This window comes from Muscardinus avellanarius (genome assembly GCF_963383645.1).
Source record: "Muscardinus avellanarius genome assembly, chromosome: X".
In the NCBI taxonomy this organism is placed as follows: Eukaryota; Metazoa; Chordata; class Mammalia; order Rodentia; family Gliridae; genus Muscardinus; species Muscardinus avellanarius.
In genome coordinates, this window is record NC_137792.1 from 70,670,189 (window position 1) to 70,690,285 (window position 20,097).

General features: G+C 38.3%; 1 protein-coding gene and 1 pseudogene across 2 annotated transcripts in view; one reads left to right on the forward strand and one right to left on the reverse strand.

Moving 5' to 3' along the window:
• The window catches only part of ADGRG4 (adhesion G protein-coupled receptor G4), a gene marked incomplete at both ends in the record, with an annotated part of 225,914 nt that overhangs the window by 79,986 nt on the left and 125,831 nt on the right, over nt 1-20,097 (reverse strand). Inside the window, 3 exons of the mRNA XM_080718933.1 lie at nt 4,765-4,843; nt 15,471-15,739; nt 18,882-19,003. Of these exons, the coding sequence (XP_080575059.1) occupies nt 4,765-4,843; nt 15,471-15,739; nt 18,882-19,003 (470 nt within the window). The remainder of the gene's footprint in view (nt 1-4,764; nt 4,844-15,470; nt 15,740-18,881; nt 19,004-20,097) is intronic.
• On the forward strand, nt 2,010-2,481 carry LOC308279256 (ADP-ribosylation factor-like protein 1; annotated as a pseudogene). The gene has a single exon. The product of its transcript is annotated as an ADP-ribosylation factor-like protein 1 (transcript).

Below are 20,097 nucleotides of genomic sequence, written 5' to 3' on the forward strand. Positions count from 1 at the left end.
CAAAAAATATTAAGTAATTTCAGAGGATATTTCTCTCCTACATATGCAGAAAGCTCTTGGTCTAATTCCCTAGGACACTATTATTTTCTTCAACTGCAGAAAAACAAATTATGTATTTCCCCCAAAATGGCTCTGCTCTCTCCCAACCTTACACCTAAGCTTTATTTGCAGTATGAACTCTACTTTGCATAATAAATATCACAGTAAAAGGATATGAGCAATGAAGAGCTTTTCTGAAATCTATACCAAACAATGATGACATAATCAGAGTTAATGAAAATGCAACAAAAGAGGACAGCTCGAGTTGTACTGCTTTAAAATATAATGTGTTCAGACTACAAAAAGCAACTCTAGCCACTGGATTGATTAATGGTTCCACCGTTTCTATTACAAAAAAATATTCAGTGGCTCATATGGACAGATACTTAATTTAATATTATTTCCAATTACTGGAGGCATTGCCTCTGATTTTTGAACACACACAAACTTGGCAAATTCAGTATTGTGTCAACAAAGCTTGGACCTTGATTATTATTATTATTTTTTTTTGGTGGTACTGGGGTTCCTGGAAGCCCTTCTACCTCCAGGCTACACTCCCAGACCTATTTTTACATTTTTATTTGGAAACAGGGCCTCCTGCGTGATCCTCCTGTCTCTGCCTCCCAAGAGCGAGGATTACAAGTGTGTGCCACCACGCCCGGCGGACCTTGATTCTAAAACCAAGAAAGTCAAGCCTTTGTGTGCATATGAAAGTCAAGGCTTTGTGTGTATATGAGCTGGGAGGTTATGGAAAACAACATTTCCCTAATTGAGTCTAATACTTAGGGTTCTCTGAATATCAACTTCAGCCATGAAGGAAGTTATAGAAAACTCTTAAAAAGAGGCAGCACTATATTCTTGGATAGAGAATAATCTCGAAGATATGTATTAAGTAAAAAAGAGTAATGTTCATATTTCTAATGTTTGGGTATAAAGGTGTGCAAAAGATCATTCACATGTGGAATCTAAAAAGTTGATCTCATAGAAATTGGGAACAGAAGAGTAGCTTTTAGAGGCTGGGGACTGTAGAGGGGAGGGAGGGGATGAAGAAATGTTGGCTTATGGGTAAAAAGTTACAGATAGAAGAAATAAGTTCTGTTGTTCTATTGTACAGTAAGGTGACTATACTCAACAATATTATATCATATATTTCAAATTATCTACAGGAAAGTATGTTTTCTGTTTTGGAGATCAAACCCAGGGGAATTCTAACACTAAGGTACACACCCAGCCCTTTTTGAAAATTTTCTTTTATTTTGAAACATGGACTCACTAAGTTGCTGATGGGCTTGCTAAGTTGCTGAGGCTGGCTTGCCTCAAAACTGGGATCCTCCTATCTCAGTCTCCCAAATACTGAGATTATAATACATGCATCACAATGCTTGGCTCAAATGCAATAATTTAAAAAATAAAATGCTTAGAGCCATCTACCTTTAACAAACTCACACATAAAATAGCTCTTTGGAGGGAAATCAAGTTCATTTTGTTTTGACTTTACTTTTGCTTTTGAAGAAGACTCAACAACTGAAGAACTTTTAATTTATAAAACAGGGGAAAAAGAAATGATGGAGGGGAAGACAAGAAAGAAAGGAAAAGTAGACCACTTTGGAGCTGCAGCCAGAGGCCCAGGCGAGTGGAGGTGGCGGCGCCAGGCTGGACAGGAGTCGCCACGGAGGACAAGCCTGTTTCTGAGGCCGGTGAGGGCAGACAGGCGGTTCACCATGGGTGGATTTTTCTCAAGTATTTTTTCCCATCTCTTGGAACCTGGGAAATGAGGATATTTTTTATGGTACTGGGATTCCTGGAAGCCCCTTTACCTCCGGGCTACACTCCCAGACCTATTTTTTTACTTTTTTATTTGAAAACAGGGTCTCTTAAGCCAGCGCGGCTGGCTTCGAACCTGCGCGATCCTCCTGTCTCCGCCTCCCAAGCGTGGGTATTACAAGCGTGCACCACCACGCCTGGTGGAAATGAGGATTTTAATTTTGGGATTAGATGGTACTGGAAAAACCACAGTTCTGTACAGATTACAGATTGGAAAAGTAGTTACTACAAATCTTACTATTGAATTTAATGTAGAGACTGTGACATACAAAACCCTTAATAGGAGGACAGACAAGTATCAGAACATATTGGAGATGTTATTATTCAAACACAGATACAGTCATTTATGTAGTAGACAGTTGTGACCGTGACTGAATTGGCATTTCCAAGTCAGAGTTAGTTGCCATGTTGGAGGAAGAAGAGCTGAGAAAAGCCATTTTAGTGGTTGCAAATAAGCAGGACATGGAGCAGGCCATGACTCCCTCAGAGATGGCAAATTCACTTGGATTGCCTGCCTTGAAGGACCTAAAATGGCTGATATTCAAAACATCAGCGACCAAAGGCCCTGTACTTGATGAAGCAATGGAATGGTTAGTTGAAACATTAAAAAGCAGATAGTAATTGAATCACTTCAGCTCCTCTGTGGCAAGTGTGCTTCACATCACAAATGTTAAAACAATGTTATCGTAGGCATATAGAGAACTCACTTCAAAGCTCATAATAAATGTAAAAAAATAAGTATTTGGTTGGAGGGATGACTTGACTGAATCACCTGTATTTTATATATAATGTAAAATATTCCATCCTTGCTTCTTGTGTTATGGTATATATTCTATTTGTATGGAATTCTTATAAAAATACATATATTAAAGAATGTACTCTTCTTGAGGGGAAAACCCTCCTATTTTTGAATTAGTGGTTGCATCCTGTTTGTATAAACACTAACAAATATATTAATTCATATACTTTTTCCTTTAAAATGAATTAAGTCTTTCCAAAGATTAGACTCAATAGAACCGGCTAGAAACATAGTGTATATAATATAATCTTTAATTGCTTAGCTGACCACTTTATACTAAGCTTTTTCATTTAAAAGCTCTTGGTTAAAGGCATAAATGTTATTTTGGTAAATAACTTCACTGACTTGTCTGTAATTGTCACTTTATAGTACTTTATAATTGCCAAAGAGCTTTATCTATATTGAGCTAATCAGTTTGTACGGGATCTGGTGGGGTAGGCGGGCAGGTTGTGATGTCTTGGCTTTACGGATATGAACCAAGGTGCTGAGGTCCTGACACAGGCTCGCCCCAAGCCATCTTCTAGTGAGTGGGACAGGGCTCAGGGTAAGACTTGTGGGTCAGAATCTTGTTGCACAAGTTATCCTGAATATTCCTAAATATCAACAGGGACAACATACAACCTATTAAAACTATGATAATTAGTCACGGGACATATAAAACAATGTCTGTAAATGTGTCTATACTAGTCAAAGTGATCAGTGACAGTAGAAACAATCGGAAATGGTTCTATTTGATGGAAATTCACAACACAAAATTCACATTAAAGGAAATTAAAAGTGTATTTTAAGAAGTATTATAAAAGATGTCTTTACTGTCTTTCCTTCTGTTCATCTACCTGTAAATAATAAAAATGTAAATTGGTTCAAAGCAAAAATAAATAAATAAAAATAAATTAATAAGAAAGAAATAAAGGAAAAGGGAGAAGAAAGCTTAACAAGGAACTTGTTATGCAATTAGGTAGCATGGCCTGTAATTATAAAGCATCTGCTACAAAGGGCAATATAATTTTGACTCTCTGGAAACTGTCATCTCAATATGAAAGACAGAATTGTCTTGGGAACAGGACCCTCTATATTTATTCCAGACCAGTGGGAGAAGAAATCTATAGTATATGTGATCTTGAGAGGCAACGATAAAGGAAATGGATATAATAAGAATGGAACTGCCAGAAGTGTGTAATGAGATTGTGCAGCTTAAAGGACCACGGGATAGCTATCTATATGTCTATAAAAGCAGGTTCAGAAGAGAAAGGTGACTAACGTGAATGGCTACTCTCTCATGGCTGTAGTTAAGAGAACCAAAGAGATGGGTTTATACATCAAATGAAAAAAGAAAAAAAAAGAAAAGAAAAAAGAGGACAACCAAGCTGAGCTACTTTACAAAGAAAAGCTTTGTAGTCTTCTTCAGGGATGACCCTGTTGAAAGAAAATGTTTTCCAATTTATTTCAATATCTCCTTATATTGGCTATTAACTCTTTCCAAGGGTTTGTGATTTTTCTCTCTCTCTCTCTCTCCCTCCCTCTTTCTTTCTCTTTCTTCTTTCTTCTTTCTTTCTGCTAGGGACTGAACCCAGGGCTTTTCTACTGCCAAGCTATACCCTCAGCCCTTTTTATTTTTTATTTTGAAATAGAATCTCACTAAGTTTCTGAGGCTGGCCTTGAACCTGCAATCCTCCTGTCCCAACCTCCCAAGTACTGGGATTACAGGCATGCACCCTCACACCTGGCTAGGTTCTGTGATTTTTGTAATCATAACAGCTTCCCGTTACATGGCACTTACTATGTATAGTGCAACTGACTGAGCACATGACATATATATGAGGTCATTTTAATCTGTGCATGACATTGAAACCAAAATTATCATCCCTGCTTTTCAGAAAAGGAAATGAAAACTAAGAGGTAAAGTAACTAGCCCAAGGTCATACAGGGCCCAGGCACATAACCATTTCATCAGTCTGGCTGTGACAGTGTTTAGGATAGAAAAGCTGAGGCTGATTTTCCCCTGAAGCTAGTGTCAAGACCAAGCTCCACATTGAAAAACCCCACCCTACCCAGCCAGGCTAAAGCTCTACCACCTGAGAAGCAGAGCTGCCAGTACTTACAAATTAGTTGTTGGGGTCAGGGTTCCATACAGATCTTTTCTCACACTGAGTATGACTGCCACTGTGATTGCTGGAATTCCTAGAGTTTTTGAGAAAGCAAGAGAGTGGATCCCATTAGATGGTGGGAGAGGGATCCTGTTCAGTGACTGTGGACACCGATACATTAAGTCATTGTTTAAATGAGTCACAGATGTGCCGGCATCAAAATACTATTGTTTGCAAAATGTTTGTGAATTCTTCCAAGTTAAACATTTCTAGGAGCTATCCAATCTGCTAAACTAAATGGCATGCCAATGGTTCCAATATATCACCCGCTGGTTATTAAAAATAGCTTAAGTGCCAAAAAATCAACTTGGCAATAAAAGCATCTAGTTAATCGAAATACAAGATCTCAGTAAGCATTTCTTCTCAAATGAGGGGCCTCTGATTTTTTTTCTTCCTTTCGATATTTCCCCTTAGTTTCCACTCTCTCTTTGTCTAAGTCACCTTGGAGGAAGGGCATAGGCAATCAACTTCAGCCTTCAGTGCTTTTTTGACAGGGAAACTGTTTCCACGCTCATTACTAGTTTGACATTTTGACTAGATCAACCAGTTAACGACCAGTCAATTCAGCCAGACTATAATAAAGCAATCAGTTCAGTTAAAATGGTCAAACGTGATGTGAGTATAGACACAAGATTTCAAAATTCAAGTCCATGTACATTTGCAAAACTTTAATGATTTCTTTATTTCTAAAACTGTATTTCTCCTAAATTAATAGCACACACCCACATACATTTTAGGGATTTTGGAAGATATTTTCCAAAGCTATTCCAAACCTCAGAGTGCCAAGTATCTTGAAACACTCCTCCTCTATCCTATTCCATGAAAAACAGGATGATCTCTTCTTATCTGTATAGCCCACACTGAACACAGTGCCAGGCATGATGCAGATTTTTTTCAAAGATATCCCCTCGAAGCTAGAAGGGAGAGATGGAGGAAGCTCTCATGTTTAGGATGGGATCATGCACTAGTTCACAAATACATATGTTCGTAATTTTTAAAAATCATCTCTATTCGTTGTTTGCTATTTTTTAATGTAGATAAATTTACTTCATTGGAAATTTCCATAAAGGAACAACCCTTTACAACAGGTAGCTTTGGCATCAGGAAGTTAGAACTTCAAACCTTAACATTACTATTTATTTTCTTTACTGTTGATTGTATTTGTCTGATATATAAATGCTACCAAACTTCCTGCAGAGGCTCAGCAGCAGCTCCCTGGTGACCTTGTATGTGTCCACATAGGCTGTTCAGGGAAAGGCTTAGATCTCAGCTTCTCTGAATTTTGCAGGGTGCCTCGTGGTCCTTCAGGAACAGGAGAAAACAGGGGTCCCAAGAGGAAATAATCCAATGGCATTTGTTATTCACCTCCCTTTCTCCCCTGGGAGGCAAACCAGAGACAATTTCTCATTACCGCCCCAGGTGCTGTGAAAGTGTGGGGCTTTGTACCTTGCGCTCTCAGAATTGAGCTTTAGAATAAGAAATTGCATAGATTCTTCTTAAAACTGGCTCCTCAGCAATAGAAAATTCCATGACCCATGGCAGTAATCTGTTCCCTTTTGTTGTGTTGTCATTCTATTCAAGCATGGAACAAGAATTTGAGAACTGGCACTTGGAGCTACGCTTCTTTGTGCTCTTTGTAAATGATAAACAGAGACTAAGAGTGGCTCATTTTATTTTTCTCAACTGGTGGAGCCAATCAGGGCTTGGCTTCGGTTTGGCCTTGACTTGTTATGTGCTCTTGACATTCTTCAAATATTCCCTGCCTCCATTATGGCTGAGTAATAATATAATATTATTATTATAAATCTAAATAACACGTATGCGGAAGAGAAAAAAGCAGGATTAAATCCAGAGGGAAACACACCAAGTACTGTGGGCATATATATTCCCATCACTCTGAACCTCATTATGATGTTTAATTACAATTCACCAATAAAAGTATGTTTAAAAAATCCAGATATGGTGACACATGCTTGTGATTTCAGTCATAGGGAGCTTGAAACAGAAGGATTGTAGGTTAAAGGCCAGCCTCAGCAAGTAAGCAAGAGCCTCACTTTATTTTGAGGCCCTGTTTCAAAATAAAAAAATAAAAATAGGGCTGAGGGTATAGCTCAGAGGTAAAATACTCCAGGGTACTAGCCCCAGTACCACAAAATATATTTAAAAAATAATTTTGTGCTTCCAAATACCAAACCTTAGCCTTCTCTATGTCTGTCTATCTATCTCAGAAAGTAAATGTGGAACAAGGAGATCAGAGAGACAACAAATAAGCCATAGAGAAGACCAACACATGAGCAGCGAGTGAAGGAGGAAGAGTCTGCAAAGGGAACCAAGCATGGTGGTAATGGGGAAGAAGGATCCAGTGACATTTACAATACTTTCCGTATCTGATTGGTTCTTGAACCCTCTTCAGTCCTCTGAGTGAATAAAAATGAGGGATGGTTGGCATAAAGGAAAGTGTATTGACTGCTCTTGACTCTATATTTCCGAAGGATTCTAAGGTGTACTTAAACAATTTCTTAGATTATGCTTTTTTTATTATTAGCCTGTCTTTCCCACATTAGCACTGATAATAGCACTGACTATAGATCCAATGAAAGCATGTACTATGTTAATGAACTCACTAAAAGGATGAGTAGCTAATTAAGAAACTATTGCCTTCACTACGGCAGTGCAAGATAAAATCTATCTTCCTATGTACCATATATATTATGTTGTATATACATATCTTGGCCATACAACACATTTTATGAATGTCAAATCTGTTTTTAATAGACAAGGGAAGAAGGGGAAGGAGCTGAGGTGAGCACACCCATTAGAAATATAGTAAAGCAAACTAATAAAATGGCTCACGCTTGTAATCCCAGTACTTGAGAGGCTGAGACAGGATTGCACAGGTTTGAAGCCAGCCTCAGCTACTTAGTGAGGCTCTCAGCAACCTAATGAGACCCTTTTTCCAAATAAAATATAAAATAGGTCCTGGAGTGTAGCCTGAAGCTAGAAGGCCCCTAGGCTTCATCCCTAGTACCACAAACACACATACACACACACACACACACACACACACACACACACACACAAAGTATCCATAGTGAGTTCCATTCCTGGCGTCTTCCAAGGGCAATGGTGATAGTCATAGTCATACAGTATCAAGAGTTACATCATGACTGGCCAGATACCCTTTCACCCATTTCAAGTCCTTTCCCTGCTCCTTAAACAATATGACAAGATCACAGGGGTTCAAAGTCCACACTATGGAGACAGACTTCCTGGTTCAAACCCAGTTCTGCCACTTACCAGCTGTGTGAGTATTGACTACTTACTAATGTCTCTGTGCCTCAGTATCCACAGTGGAAATAATCATGGAACCCAAACAAGAAATATACTTTGAAGGATAAATGAGCATGTAAAGCTCTTCAAATATGCTTCTGGCAAATACGTATTGACTGTTATATCAGGAAGTATTTGCTGTGATTGTAATTTCTGTAAAGGAAAGGCTGAAGTCTGACAGGTTCACTATTGTAGATCCAACATGAAGCACAGCACACAAGCAAGTGCTCAATAAACATTCATGTACCAAATCCTCACTGTAAAGATAAAAAGTTGAATTTATAGAGCAATACAGGCAGAAAAAGAGATGTACACCTGAACACCAGTGAGACAACCCTCAATGTCTTAACTATGATATTACCAGAGGTTGGTCTAGTTTGACTATATTCCCCAACGTTTACATAATGGGAACTTAATCTTCAGTACAATGATATTGAGAGATGGATTCATTTTGTGTGTGTGTAGTACCAGGTATTGAACTCAGGGTTATTCTACCTCTGAACAATACCCCCGGAACTATTTTATTTTTATTTTGAAATATATTCTCATTAAGTTGCTGAGGCTGGCCTCGAAACTGAGTTCCTCCTATCTCAGTCTCCCACATATTGGGATTCCGGGCATCTGCCAACTTGCCCAGTTAGAGAGGTGGAATGTTTAAAAGTAGATTGGGTCACTCAATTCTTCCACCCATGAATAGATGAATGCTGGTGTCACAGGAGTAGGTTCATTTTGAAGAACTGGGTTCCTTATAAAAGCTTATATTCTACCCATTCTTGCTCACCCTCTATTGTCTACCGTATGACTTCTACCATATAATGACACAGTAAAGAGGCCCTCACCTCATGAACTCCCTTGGTCTTTGACTTCTCCATAAGTTAAGAAACAAATCTTTCTTTGTAAATTACACAGTTTCAGAAAGTTTGTTATAGCAGCAAAAAATAGAATAAGCTAAAAATATAAAGACATACATACTTAAAACAAATGCATCAAAGACAATGGAAGGGGACTTCCAGGAAGATGGTGATGGAGAAAAGCAGCGCTTACGAGTCCCACTAATAATAGTTCTATATTACCACAAAACCAGCGCCTTTCAGAGCCAGAAAACACCATCAGCAAAGAAATAAAAACTGTAAATACAAGGGACAGAGAAAAAGATGGCTGGAAAAACGAGACACCAGAAAGAAACCAGCCCACAGTGCGGCACGGAGCGGCGCGGTATCCATCTCCCCTCCCAGCACCAGGCTCCAGAGGGGAGGGAGACTAAGAATGGAGCTCAAGTCCAGAGAGGAGATACGCTGGCCTTGCGGCCGAGGATGCAGCAGCAGCACCTTACTGCTGGCGGCAGCTGTGAGTTCACCGGATGGCTCCAGACCAACGCACTCAACCAGCCACCAGGCTCCAGTGAGAAGGGGTGGACAGCGAGCCGAAGTGAGCAGTTGCTGAACAGCTCGGTGGCAGTCAGCAGTTTTTTCAGCGCAAGGAGTGTCTAAAGCTCCCAAGGGACAGGCTCAACACACCCTGCAGGGACTCAGAGTGGAGCTCAAAACCAGAGAAGAAATACGCCACCCTCACGGCCGAGGATGCTGCAGCAGTGCCTTACTGCCGGTGGCAGTGGCGCGTTCACTGGACAACTCCAGCCCAACACACTCAACCAGCCACCAGGCTCTAGAGAGGAGGGGTGGACAACGAGGTAAGTAGCTGCTGAACAGCCGGGTGGCAGTCAGCAGTTTTTTCAGCGCAAGGAGCGTCTAAAGCTCCCAAGGGCCAGGCTCAGCACATCCTGCAGGGACTCAGAGTGGAGCTCAAAATTAGAGAAGAAATACGCCAGCCTCACGGCTGAGGTGTAGCAGCAGTGTCATATTGCCAGGGGCCGCAATTTACTCATGGTTGTTGAGTGTGCTGATGGAGCTATAGTGGACTCGGCCCCTGGAGGAGAAGTCCCAGTACTGCACTCCCAGGACTTGCGCAGATAGTCTCCCTGGGTCGGAGATTTTTGCAGTCCAAACCAGTGGGGGAGTGGCAGTGGCAGAGATATCACACCATAGTCCCAACTCCTCATGGGAGAACACCCAACCTGGCACCCCTCATGATCGAAAGCAGCCTCGATTGACTCCCTGGGTCTGAGACTTTGTGATACAACCCAGTAATGGAATAGTGGTGACTTAGATACCACAAACTCGAGATCCATAGCACCTTAAGTGAAATCGTAGTGACCCAGGGAAGAACCCAGAGAAGGCACAAATTTCCAATATCATGGGAAAGAGAAATAACAATGGAGCAATGAATGCCCACAACCCCACAATATCAGAACCTGATAACACAGAAATCCAGAGAACTCGAGATCAAATCAGGAAAATAACTTTAGAAATAATAGAGGAATTTCAAAAAGAATTCACAGAGAGTCAAAAAGAGATAAAGGATGCAATGATTGAAATAAAGACCTCAATTCAAAGTATAAACAATAGATTAGACCACATGGATAATAGAATCTCACTTCTAGAAGATGATCACTCCAAAAATGAACACATAGTTTTGAATTTAGGAAAAAATCCAACAGCAGGAATCTGACATTGAAGAAATATGGGCCCATTTAAAGAGAGCTAACCTAAGAATAATTGGAATACAGGAGGTAAAAGAAGGTGAAACCAAAGGGATCAATAATCTCTTCAAGGAAGTAAAAGCAGAAAATTTTCCAAACATAGAGCAAGAGGTCGATACACAGGTCCAGGAAACTTATAGAACTCCCTTTAGACAGGATCAGAGGAGAGGATCCCCACACCACATAATTGACAAAATGACCAATGTGGAAGCCAAGCAGAGAATCTTAAAGGCAACAAAAACAAAAGGCCACATGACATTCAGAGGCAAACCGATTAGAATCACTCCAGACTTCCCAAACCAAGTCATAAAAGCCAGAAAGGCATAAAGTAACATATTCCAAACTATGAAAGAAAACAACTTCCAGCCCCAAATTTCCAACCCAGCAAAACTATCTATCAAATTAGATGGGGAAATAAGAAGCTTCCATGACAAACAGAAACTGAAGGAATCTATGTCTTCAAAACAGCGCTAGAGAAAATACTCAAGAGATTGACTGCAAAGAAGAAATAGGTAATACAAGCCAGAACCAAAGAAACAAGAATTCCCATCCAGCATAAAACTAAGCAAAGAAGAATAAACAGTATCTCAAACAGAAATAAGATCTTAACATGTTAGGAATTAAAAATTACCTCTCTATAATCACACTGAATGTAAACGGCCTCAACTCCCCAATAAAAAGACATGAAGTGGCAAAATGGATTAAAAACCAGAATCCATGCATCTGCTGCTTACAAGAAACACAGCTTACAAATAAAGATAGGAACAAACTCAAGGTAAATGGCTGGAGAAAGGTAATCCATGCTAATGGTACTCAAAGGCAAGCAGGAGTAGCAACTATGATATCAGACAAGTTAGACTTCAAACTCAAATTTATTAGAAGAGACAAAGAAGGTCATATTTTACTGGTAAAAGAAATAATCCAGCAAGAGGAAATAACAATAACCAACATCTATGCCCCAAACATAGGTGCAGCTACTTTCATAAATCAAACTCTTTGTGACATGAAGTCGCACATAAATCCCAACACGATAATACTGGGAGACTTCAACACACCTCTCACAACACTAGACCGATCTTCCAGACAAAGGATCAGTAAAGATGCCACAGAACTAAAGAACACAATTAACTAAATGGACCTGTTGGACACATATAGAATATTTCACCCAACTACAGCAGAGTTTACATTTTTTCTCAGCTGCTCATGGAATCTTCTCCAAAATAGATCACATCCTGGGACACAAAATGAGCACTAGCAAATTTAAAAAATGTTACATACTTCCCTGTGTCATTTCAGATCCTAATGGAATGAAACTAGAAATCAACTATAAGAAGACCCAGAGAAACAACATAAATATGTGGAGACTGAACACCACACTTCTGAATAAAGAATGGGTCATAGAAGATGTAAGAGGTGAAATCAAGAAATTTCTAGAAACAAATGAAAATAAAGATACAACATATCAAAACCTCTGGGACACTTTGAAGGCAGTATTAAGAGGAAAATTTATAACACTGAGTGCTCACATATGAAAAACAGAAAATCTTCAAATAAATAGCCTTACGACACACCTCAAAGCCCTTAAAAAGCAGGAACAATTGAACCTCAAAGCCAGCAGAAGATGGAAAATTATTAAAATTAGAGCAGAAATTAACGAAATAGAAAATAAAACAACAATACGGAAAATCAACAAAACCAAAAGCTGGTTTCTTGAAAAAATTAAGATTGATAAACCACTAGCCAACCTTACTTAAAAAAAGACAGAATCAACCCAAATTATGAAGATAAGAGATGAAAAAGGAGACATTAATACTGACAGTGTAGAAATCCAGAGGGTTATTAGAAACTACTTTGAAAAACTATACTCCAAAAAAATGGAAAATCTGGAGGAAATAGACAACTTCCTAGATAAATACAACCTTCCTAAACTGAGTCAAGAAGATATAGAACACTTAAACCAACCAATAACAATCAAAGAGATTGAAACAGCAATAAAGAGCTTACCATCAAAGAAAAGCCCAGGACCAGGTGGTTTCCCAAGTGAATTCTATAAAACCTTTATCGAAGAGCTAACCCCAATACTACTCAAAATATTTCACAAAATAGAAAAAACTGGGACTCTCCCAAATACATTCTATGAAGCCAATATCACACTAATATCCAAACCGAATAAAGGCAGTTCAACAAAGGAAAACTACAGGCCTATATCTCTGATGAACTTGGATGCCAAACTATTAAACAAAATACTAGCAACACGCATTCAAAACCACATAAAGAAAATCATACACCATGACCAGGTAGTGTTCATACCAGGGATGCCAGGCTGCTTCAATATACAAAAATCAATCCATGTAATTCATCATATAAACAGAATCAAAGACAAAAATCACATGATCATTTCAATAGACACTGAAAAAGCATTTGATAAAACCCAACATCCAATTATGATAAAAACACTGCAGAGGATTGGAATAGAAGGAACATATCTCAACATTATTAAGGCAATCTACAATAATCCCACTGCCAACATCATATTAAATGGGGAAAAACCTCAAGAATTCCCCCTAAAAGCTGGAACGAGACAAGGATGGTCATTATCACCACTTCTCTTCAATATAGTACTAGAGACTCTAGCCAGATCAATAAGGCAAGAAAAGGAAATCAAAGGAGTACAAATAGGAAAAGAACTCAAGCTTTCACTATTTGCAGATGACATGATACTATATTTAGAAAACCCAACAAACTCAACCAAAAGGCTTATAGAACTGATCAACACATTCAGCAAAGTATCTGGATACAAAATCAATCTTAAAAAATCAGATTTCCTGTACACCAACCATAAATCCACTGAAAAAGAAATTCAGAAAACACTTCCAATCAGGATCTCCCACAAAAAAATAAAATACCTAGGAATAAATTTGACCAAGGAGGTAAAAGATCTCTACAAAGAAAATTATAAAACACTGAAAAAAGAAATCGAAGATCTTAGAAGATGGAAGGATCTTCCATGTTCATGGATTGGCAGAATAAATATCATTAAAATGGCCATCCTTCCAAAAGTGATCGGCAGATTTAACGCAATGCCCATTAAAATACCAAGATCATTCCTCACAGACATAGAAAAATCAGTTCTTTAATTTATCTGGAATAACAAAAAGCCCAGAATAGCCAGGGTAGTTCTCAGCAACAAAAACCATGCAGGAGGAATCACAATACCTGATTTTAAACTATACTACAAATCCATTGTAATAAAAACAGCATGGTACTGGCAAAAGAATAGATATATAGACCAATGGAGCAGAATAGAAGACCCAGAAACAAGTCCACACACTTTCAGCCAATTGATTTTTGACAAAGGGGCCAAAAACATACACTGGAAAAAAGATAGCCTCTTCAACAAATGGTGTTGGCAAAACTGGTTAACCATATGCAGAAAATTGGAAATTAATCCCACTTTTTCACCCTGTACAAAAGTCAACTCAAGATGGATCAAAGACTTGGAAATTAAACCAGAGACCTTGAAGCTCCTTGAAGAGGGCATACATAGGTCCAACACTACAACACATAGGTACAGACAAACATTTCCTCAACAAGACCCCAAAGGCACAACAAATTAAAAGGAGAATCAATACATGAGATTGCAGGAAACTGAAGAGCTTCTGTTCAGCAAAAAAAACTGTCAAGAACCTCATCCAAGAGCCTACAGAATGGGAGAAGATTTTTGTCACCTACACCTCTGATAGAAGACTAATATCTAGAATATACAGAGAACTCAAGAAACTCAACACTCAAAAAACAAATCATCCAATATCAAAATGGGCAAGTGAACTAAATATATACTTCATGAAAGAAGAAATTCAAATAGCCAATAAATGCATGAAGAAATGCTCAACATCATTGGCAATCAGAGATGCAAATCAAAACTACCCTGAGATTTTACCTAACTCCAATTCAAATGGCAATCATTCAAAACACAAACAACAAAAAATGCTGCAAGGATGTGGAGAAGTGGGAACTCTAAGACATTGTTGGTGGGATTGCAAATTAGTGCAACCACTTTGCAAAACGGTATGGAGAATCCTCAGAAGAATGGGAACAAATCTACCATTTGATCCAGCAATACCACTTCTGGGTATCTACCCAAAAGAAAGGAAACCAAACTACCAAACTAATCCATGTGTATCTATGTTCATAGCTGCACAATTCACCATAGCCAAACTATGGAACCAGCCAAGATGTCTATCAATGGATGAATGGATTACAAAATTGTGGGATATGTACACAATGGAAGTTTACTCAGCCATCAAAAAAACCTCAATTACATCATTTTCAGGGAAATGGATTGGAACTGGAGGACATTATGCTAAGCGAGATTAGTCAGTCACTAAAATAAGAAATCAGATGCTTTCCTTAATATGTGAGAGTTAGGGAGAAATGGGTCATAGTAGGAACTCTCGAAAAAGAAAATCCTATAGAGGAGCAAACAAGACAACCTAAAGGAGGAGAAAGGAGGGGGGAAGAGGAAAATCTCTAAAACACACAACGTACTTAAACATATAGAAGTCAATCACTAAGCCAAGCAAGGAAAGGAGGGACAGGGAGGGAATGGGGTGGGAATTGGGTAGGGGTTAAATCAGCAATGTGTACATGTTTGTACACACAAGCTTTTACCCCAATATGATGTTTGAATATAATGCATCAACAAAAAAAAGACAATGGAAGATACACTTACCCCAACCAACTAGACAAAATTTAAGGATATAATTTGGAATGTATATATTGAAGACTTTGACTAGAGCAAAATACATGTGGACTGCCTCCAGGCCCATCCAAGTTAAAGAAACAAGCAGGAAATAGTGAAGTGCCACGGCAGCTGTGATACAAAGTCCCACTTTCTGAAAAGATGACAACCAGGAATTGACCAGAAATGCCAGGTTTAGCATCAGTAGTGATGTGCATAGGTTGATCAGAATTTTGGAAGGATAGTCTTTTCGAAGTTTACTAAAAGAAAAAGAAAAATATTAAGTTAGGCAGTGTCTCTTAGCATTGCCACATCTTATGTGTGTAGTAAAAGAATGAAAGAAATATAAAAAATAAATTACCCTCAGAATATTAGCAAGACACTGTTTCAAAATAAAAAGGGCTGCGGGAGCCAGGCCTGGTGGTGCATACTTGTAATCCCTGCTCTTGGGAGGTGGAGACAGGAGGATCACGCAGGTTTGAAGCCAAACTTGTTGGCTTAAAAGACCCTGTTTTCAAATAAAAATATAAAAAATAGGTGTCTGGGAGTGTAGCCCGGAGGTAGAAGAGTTTCCAGGAACCCCAGTATCACCAAAAAAAGAGCTGAGGGGGAGGGGGAGTGTAGCTCAGAGGTAGAATGCCTCTGGGTTTCAATCCCCAGTACTGCCCAAACATTCATATGTATGTATATATTCATCACATACATATGTATATATGTATTTATCATAAATATATACTAAATATATATACATACAGTTTTCATATACATACAGCTATATATGCATATATACATGCACATACATAGCTAAGTTTTAGTGTCCCCAATATTTTTCCAAGTAGAATCAAAGTATCCCCAAAATAGTGAACATCACTATCAGTATTAATAGCAGCCTCTCTCAACCAAGCAGTCCTCTTTTTTGTCTTTTAGAAAGAAGGAAAGCAGGAGTACTCTGGATACTACAATTCTATCATCACCAATTCAGGAGGCTGGATCTACATATTACTGAATAGTAGGGTGACTATGGAAACCATTCAAAGTAGATTTACTTGGTTATTTTCAGTGATCCCAGGGTTGGGATTATGGAAATATGGCTTTAAATTTCACTAAGTGATTACAGTTTTATTTGTAAAAACAGACCTAATATTTTCCAAGTTTAAAAAAATATTTTCTACTTTGATTCTCTTATAATAATTTCTTTTTTTGGGGAGGTCTGGAGATGGAACCCAGGGACATATGACCTCCGAGATACACCCCCTGCTCTATTTTTTATTCTTTATTTTGAAACCGGGTCTCACTGAGTTGCAGAGGGCCTCGCTACGTAGCTGAGGCTGTCCACGAACTGCGATCCTCCAGGTCTCAGCATCCTGAATGCTGGGATTACAAGTGTGCACCACCACGCCCGGCTCCTCTTATAATTTCTATTCAATTTTTATTAATTTAAATTTCACAATTTCCATTTTTTATGAATGTGTTGTTGTTGTTGTTGTTGTTGTTGTTGTTGTTGTTGTTGTTGTTTGGGACTGGGGGGAGGTCGAGCCCAGGGACATTTTATTTCTGAATTACACTCCCAGCCCTTTTATTTTTTGTTTTGAAACAGCATCTCACTTAAGTTGCTGACAATCACACTAAGTTATTGAGGCTTGCCTCAAACCTGTGGTCCTCTTTTCTCAGCTTTCCAATTACTAGGATTACAGGCATGTGCCACTGTTCTCAGCTGAATGTGGAGATGTGTGTGTGTGTGTGTGTGTGTGTGTGTGTGTGTGTGTGCGCGCGCGCTTTACTGGGCTAAACCTTAGGAATGCACTTTGAATCTTCATATTTGTATACTCCTATGGAACTTCCATGCAGATCAAGAGATAGAATATTTTCGACACCTCAGAAGGTCCCTTAATGCTTCTTACATTCAATAATCTCCACCAGAGGCAACCAATATTCTAACCTAGTTGAAACTGCATAAATCTTTTTCATTTTCATTTTCTACATTCTCCCCTATTTTATGTCTATGGAATCTAGATACTGTATTATATAAAATTAGTTCATTTTTTACTGCTATATAGCATTTCATTTTACAAAAATACCACAGCTTCTTCATCCATTTAATTGTTAATGCACATTGAGGTGTTTCTAATTTGGGCCTACTATGACTAAAGCTGTGAATATTCTTGTACCTATCTTTTGGCAGACATATACAATCATCTCATAAGAGTGAAAATTTTGGATCAATGGCTAAATATGTATTCATATTCATGGAGTATTACCAAAGAATTTTCTAAAGTATCTTAGCCATTTTACATTCCCAGCAACAAAGTATAACTACTCCAGTTGTTCCACAACCTTATTAACACTTACTTTGTCAGTATTTTATATTAGTTATTCTAATTGGTCCAAAATGTACACAATATTGAATTTCATTCATATCTCTCTTGTGAGTAGTGATGTTGTGAACCTTTTCATATGCTACTGGCCATTTGAGTATGGTTAAGGTTGGGCATGAGGGCCTATTTTGTGAGAAGTGCCTGTTAAATTTTTGTGTGTAGTACTGGGTATTGAACCAAGGGCATTCTAATTCTGAGCTATACCACACCCCTATTTTATTTTTTATTTTGAAACAGGGTCTCACTAAGTTGCTGAAATTGACCACGAACCTGCAATCCTCCTGTTTCAGCCTTCCAAGTACTAGGAATACAGGTATACATCACTGCACCCATCCCAGTTAAACTTTGTTGCCCATTTGTCAATTATATTGAAATCTGTCTTGCTTTTTCATTTGTAGCAGTTTTTAAAATATTCTACATTAAAGTTTTTTTGAGTATACACATGCAAATATTTTCTCCCTATCTGCAGTTTGTTACTATTCTTTTTTTTTTTTTTTTTTAGGTACTGAGGATTGAACCCAGGGGCATTCTACCTTCAAGCTACACTCTCAGCCCTATTTTTTATTCTTTGTTTTGAAACAGGGCCTCACTAAGTTGCAGAGGGTCTCACTAAGTAGCTGAGGCTGGCCATATACCTCTGATTCTCCTGTCTCAGCCTCCCAAGTACTGGGATTACAAGCATGTGCTACCACACTCAGCTCTTCACTATTCATAACTGTGTATCCAGATGAAAGGAGTCCTTATTCTTAATGAAATCAACTTTGTCAACGCATTCTTTCACAGTTAGTTTTCTTATATCCTGATAGAGAAACCTTTTCCTATTACAAATTTCTTGCTTTTTAAAAAACTAGTTACTACATTTCATTAGAGGTGACTAATATTATATTTTTAACCTTTCCACTTCATAATCTAATGAGCCTGACCTTTTTCTATTGCGATTTGTTCACAAAAATAAAAAAGGTTACAATGGCAATAGCATCCATAAAACCAAATTAAACTTACTCAGAGTGAGGCCATATCAACTTACTGGAAAGCTATGTATGTCACCATTGCAATTCCCAGGAAAATGGAGGAGATTCCACATCCGGTGTACGTTATAAGCACTAATACTCGTTCATTCACTGAATCCACTGTAGACCTGGACAAGTCCTAGGAAAGGTATTTGCTGTATTTTACACATTTATCAGAGCAATTTTGTGGTCAAATGCTTCCAGGACTCATTAACACAATGTCTCTGCTATGGCTCTTATACAACCAGATTATGTAGGTAGATATATGGGCCCATATATTGTTTGTTGACTATGCCTAATACAACACTGTGTACAGGGCATGAAGAGTCATCAAAAGCATTGAAAAAACATTTAGTCCTTGGTTTTATTATCATTAACATGTTCTACACTTAAAATATAACCAAGCTAATAGATGTGAATTTCGGATGCAAAGTGAATCATTGTCTGAACTGAGCATCCCAAAACATTACACAAAACATCAGAAAATGTTTCTTTCCATGAGACCTTAACTTTCACAAAAAGAGGAGACAAAATGAAGAATAGAGATTGCAAAGTCCCATAATTTCTTAATCTGAGGATCATAAAAGACCTGAAAAGACATGTGGAATTATTTGAATCTATCAGTGCATTGGTCTGGGAAGAAGGTCCATGGCATTCATCAGTTGGTTATGAAGATTTAGGATGTGTACTCTGGTATTTCTCAACTTAAAGAAATTGTTTCCACCCCTCTGGGACATTTGACTCTTTATTTTGAGTTGTCACAACTGGGGAGAATTCTACGAATATATTGTGTATAGATGTGCAGGGGGCTGCTGAACATCTTGCAGTGCACAGAACTATCTCCCACAACAAAGAATTGTTCAACTAAAATATCAACAATTCCAAGATCGAGGAACATTTATTTCCCTCAATAACTCGCACTTCAGAAGGAAAATCTAAGTTCTAAACAAGTAAAATATCGCAAACAAGGTCACAAACCTAGGCACTGACAGAACTGAAGCAGGAGCCCTGGTCTTTTGACTCCTACTCTAATACTCTAGCCAATTAAGGGGAAGATGAACAAAAGTCTCATAATGAGACTTCAATTGAGTAACTCATTTATTGTATAGATATGGTTGTTTTTCAAAAAGAAGTAAATATTTCTTCTTTTGTGATATGTCTATTTAGTTTACTTGTCCATTTTTTGATTGGGTTATTTGATTTTTTGTGGTTATTTTCTTGTGTTCTCTACAT